The 5123-nt window shown below is 46.1% G+C and overlaps 1 protein-coding gene across 1 annotated transcript; it reads right to left on the bottom strand.

Annotated features, from left to right (window-relative positions):
• Positions 1 to 585: 585 nt before the first annotated feature.
• LOC123411831 (BTB/POZ domain-containing protein At1g55760) lies at positions 586 to 3817 on the bottom strand. Its single transcript, XM_045104784.1, has 4 exons — positions 3286 to 3817; positions 2447 to 2604; positions 1917 to 2032; positions 586 to 1342 (listed from the first exon to the last, which is right to left on the bottom strand). Exons 1-4 carry the CDS (start codon positions 3402 to 3404, stop codon positions 740 to 742), a joined length of 996 nt encoding a protein of 331 aa, XP_044960719.1. The 5' UTR covers positions 3405 to 3817; the 3' UTR covers positions 586 to 739.
• Positions 3818 to 5123: the final 1306 nt, after the last annotated feature.

The following is a 5123-nucleotide window of genomic DNA, read 5'->3' as shown; positions in this document are numbered from 1 at the left end:
CATGCATGTAAGAGGGAGAGGGAACTTCATCGGGTGCTGAATTTAGGTCCTGTTTGAAACCACTCAGATTATAGAATTCAATTTTTATAATCTATTCTGTCTCCAAACAAACCAGATTATGATGTAGATTATAAAAACTAGATGGACAGATTATTAAAAACTCACAATCTACTCTACACCGGTTAAAATCAGATTATGCATTGCCAATGACCCATTATTTTTGTAAAGTTACAGATAATTACATTCCTACCATCGTCAACCTCCTCTTTTAAAAAGACAAAACAAAGGACAAACAAGTCATTATGCAATATAAAACCTGGATTACAGTTTATTTAATCTAGCCTCCAAACATGTCCACCTAACTTATTTTTATAAAGCAGATTATATAATCTATCTTCATAATCCAAATTATCATAATCTATTGTGATTTTAAACAAGGCCTTACAATCATGATGGATTAACGAGCGTTTAAAAGAGAATAAAACGGGATTGATGGACTTAACGATCGCGGAAGGATCATTCGGATCTATCTTTAAAAGTAAAACGTAAAACGTTTGGACGTTAACGCAGTCCTACTATATGATATGAACAAAATCCAATCGAGATATACACGTTAAACTTTACGGCCAACAAACAATGGCTTGCACGCGCTATTTACAAGCTGCACGAGCAAGAATCCATCAAACAATGCGCCACCAATGGAACACCACCACGGCCACCCCAGACCCAGACGCAGAGCTCACCGGCCACTCCACGCCGCAAGAACGCCCTGAAACACCTCAGCCACCAGGTCCCTGTCCGCCGTCTGAAGGAACGCGCTGAACTCGTCCTGCACCTCGTACACCTTCCTGAACTCCACGAGGAACCTGAGGCAGCCATCCTTGAGCCTCTGCAGCCGGTACAGGTGCGCCGTCTGGAGCCGCTCGATCACGTTCCGGGTGTCGATGTCCTCCAGCAGGCTCTCGAGGCACGCCTCCTTGAGGTCGGCGATGTCGTACTTGTCCGCGGCGCCGAGGAGGGCCAGCCGGTGCGCGACGAACTCCTCGCTTCGCAGGTCGCCGTAGATGTAGTTGAGGAAGCCCCGGCACGCGTCGAGGGACATGTCGGAGATGTCCACCGTGGAGAGCTCCTTCTCCCTGAGGTCGTGCGAGAACATGCTCCGGAAGACGGGCGAGCGGGCCGCCAGGATCGCGCGGTGCGCCCTGATGCTGCCGTCGTCGGCGTTGATGGTGATGTCGGTGAGGATGCCCTCGTGCAGCATCCTTGCGAGGGATGACAGCGCGGTGTTGTCTGAGGACTGCTTGATTTGGCGCGAGGCCCAGATCGAGGCAGGTTCACCGCCCTGGAACACAGAATTACATAGCAATAAGAACATGTGACCGTCTTATAATATAAAAATGTTTTTGACACTACACTAGTATAAAAAATGTTTTTATATCATGGGACTGAGGGAGTACATTTTATTTGTTCTCAAGACATTGTTTTTATATTGTCGTTTTCTTTTATTCGGATCGAGCAATTACTGACAAGTGGCAACAGATGTCTGATTTAGGTTTCCGTTGTGCTTGCAAACTTTGCACGTTTCTGATCAAAGAACATGTTTATGTGACGTCACACAATCAGTTTTTTTTTCAATTCAGCGGTAGAAAGCAACTACAGACACCTCACACAAAACAAACAGTAGATGTTGGTGTGCATCAGTCCAAATGACATGTTAATATGGTGTGCAGCTGTCCAAAATCAGATAGGATTCCAGGTGGGTCAAGAATGTCACTCCACATCTCCTAATTGTTTTCTTTTTCGTTTTGAAAGCCCACACCCCCTAATTGTGGTTGTACCAAACATTGACAAAACATTTGTCCTCACTAAATAAAAAACATTGACAAACCAGAAGTAGATAGTGAAACAGTGCTTACAGATGAATCTGCAACTTTGAGGTCCAGAAACTCTATCTCAATCACAAATCTTCCTGTAAAACTACTATCAACCGTCCACACAAATCCTTCGTGTTTCAGAGGCTTGTCCAAGATTCCTGTGTCCATGCAAATTAGCTGATAGTTAGATAACACATGCTTTGCGCACTTGCTGATATGCATGCAGGACTCAACATGATATTTTGGAATAACAATAAAAGCCTAGAATTTCAGACCGGCATGTATGCCCGATCACGTGTAATGTACAGTAACTTAAATTTGTATACTGCTTTTGCATGACACTTGGTTTCTGCACAAATTAACTTATAGCCGTATGAACTAAGAACAACCGATTTATTTTGATAATTATCACTTACATATTGAAAAATTACCACTTACTCAATATAAGAATGTTTAGATTACTACTTTAGTGATACAAATGCTCTTATAATTTTTTGCGGAGGGAGTACATATTAAATATGAAAATATATCTTCATCTTTGATTTATATAGTAAGGAGTAGAAGACAATTACCTGGATGCTCTATGATCTTTTGGTTTGGAGGAAAGGATATCAGAAGTTTCGTGACAAAGGAGGCTATCGGTGCGGGGGCTGTGTTCTTGGCAGAATTTGACAACTCTGCAAAGAGCTTAACGCAGGTTTGCTTGTTGTTTCTCTCCACAGACAGGTACCTTCATAATTGCAGAGTCAGATACTTAAGTTAGTTCATGAATCATGTGGTAGCCCCTCAGGTTTCTCTTCCACCAATCCTCTATGTTTTTTACTTGTGTTGAAAATGAGAAATTTATCCTGATGATATTTGAAAAGGTAAACGTACAATTCAATTCAATATTTTCTTGGTAATAGTAGAAAAGAAGCAGCTGAAAGTGAGTGTTGGAGAAAGTGAAAACTTTAGTCTGAAATATCTTTGGTTCCACGTCTTGTCTTAATAATACAACAAATATGGTTAAGAAAACATGTCGACCAGATATGGCTGACGAAAGATTCCAAATCCAAATTAAAGTCAGTTCAATAATACTTATACAGAAATATAAACTTAAGTGGATGCATCCGAAATCAATAAACCTATCAAACAGAAGAAATCCTTCCCTGCTCCCGAATTCTGAACCTTTTCTCAGAATGAAACTAACAAGATGTTTTTCAAACAGAAACATCCTATTGATTGATTCCCTTTGCACTTGAAGCCACTACTGAAAACCTCAGACTGATCCCAAGAAAACCCATGACTGAGCTCATAACACCACCACTAAGGCACTAAGAGCCCCGGTGGCAACAAGGATCACAGGGCAGGAGAAGGGGCAAGAAAGCAAACAGTTTGCAGAGGGGGGTGGAGAAGGGGCACGGGGACGGACCAGTTCCAGAGGCCGACGCGGAAGGAGTCGGACTTGCGGTAGGTGTAGCAGGGGAGCGCGTCGACGCGCCATTGCGCGAGCCGCGGCGCCGCGTCGACCCGGGACCCCGCGGCGCTCATGGCCCCCCACGACGACGCCACCGCCGCCACCACCTCATCGACGCAGCCCAGCAGCCCCAGCGCCCCCTTCCCCAGGCTCCCCGCGGCCCCTCCTCCTCATGTACTGCCGCCAGCCCACGCGCGCGCACGGCCAAACCCCAAACGCCAACCACTCAGCACGACATGGACATGGATGTGTAGATCGCTACGACGGACGACTCACGGTCACAGCGGCATGCAGGAGGCGCGCGCGCGGACAAGGAGTCGCGGAGGGCTCTCCGTCCCGGTTCTTGGGGAGTGGCAAGGAGGCGAGGTGGGGTGGGGTGGGGTGGGGGACTGGGGGTGCAGTGGCGGCTATATGGTGGTGGTGGTGGTGGTGGTGGGATGGGATGGCAGAGGGGCATGGGAGTGGGACTGTGGGAGGGAGGGTGCCGTTGCTGTTGCTGTTGCTGTTGCGGGGGAGGAAGAGGAGGAGGAGGAGGAGGAGGATTAATTGGGTACGCAAATGGGAGACTTTCTTCCACGCGGGAGCGGAAGACGGATGGTGAATGCTCCGGTTTAATTACTTTTATCCAGCCTATTACTCCTACTAGATTTTATCTTTTTTGATTGCAGAGTAGCCGATTAGATTACTCCGTGCTTCCACCCCACCTCAACCACCGCTCAGTTCCCTTGGTTTCCCTCCAACTTGGCCGCTCCATTCTCCGGAGAAAAGCATTCTCCGACGACGAATTCATATTCATCCCAGGCATGCGCTCTTCCTGGAGTGTCAATTACTGGCCGCAAATGCGCGGTTAATCAGTGCGGATCATAAGCCACCAGGCGTATCGTTTCGTTCGTGCCGACTGGCTACTGTCCTTGTCCATGGATGGACCCATGATTTTGCTCCCCATATCTGATATCTCCGCTCCGCTCTTCTTCCTCTCGTCGCGAGCAAACATTCTGGCTTTTTACGGCAGCGAGTGCGTTCTTTTGACTACTCTATTTATACTAAACAAAACCAAACAACTCGTCAATTCGGAAGAACACTCGCCGAATTCGCTGCGGCAAGTGGGGATTAAACAAGGTGGGGCAACGAATCAGGGCCGTAATTATTGTCGCCGAGATACGCATGCACGCAAAGAATCTCGGTGCGCGAGTAAAATAAATTTTGGGTGGAGTGTTGTTTGGAGATCCCGAGTGGACAAGGAAAGTATCTGCGTGATTCGGCGTGGGCCCGCGCCGGTTGCCCTCTGGATTCTTTCTCTCTCACGCACAAGCAACCCCGGCTGCCCGGAATCTTCGATTCTCTCTGCCTGCTCCCACTGTGGCACATTCTTTTGCTTCACCAAAAATTGTGGCAGCTTCTGTACTAGGAGCACTCACAATGTCAAGAAACATCTTACATTCCCATCGTTCAAAATTAATTGTCGTAAAAATTAAAAAATAAATATATCTAAAACTAAAATACGTCTAGATACATTAATTTTTACAATAAATATTTTTGAACGAAGAAAGTATTATTTTTTCTTACCACTTCCGTACGGAGGGAGTACATTAGAAGAATCGAACATAAGAAAACCACGGTAATAGGAGTAGGACAGGATAACAACGCGCAACATAAAGTGGGTTTAGAGTAGGGTTGATGAGAAGATCCCATGCACGCGTGTGAAGCAAACATGTGTCTGACGTTGTGCTCATCTGATTAATGAGTGATGATGTGATCGTTGTGGGCGTCAGATTGTTTACTGCTACAACTAA

Source organism: Hordeum vulgare, chromosome 7H (assembly GCF_904849725.1).
Source record: "Hordeum vulgare subsp. vulgare chromosome 7H, MorexV3_pseudomolecules_assembly, whole genome shotgun sequence".
Taxonomy (NCBI): domain Eukaryota; kingdom Viridiplantae; phylum Streptophyta; class Magnoliopsida; order Poales; family Poaceae; genus Hordeum; species Hordeum vulgare.
This window is presented reverse-complemented; position numbering and strand designations above follow the sequence as displayed.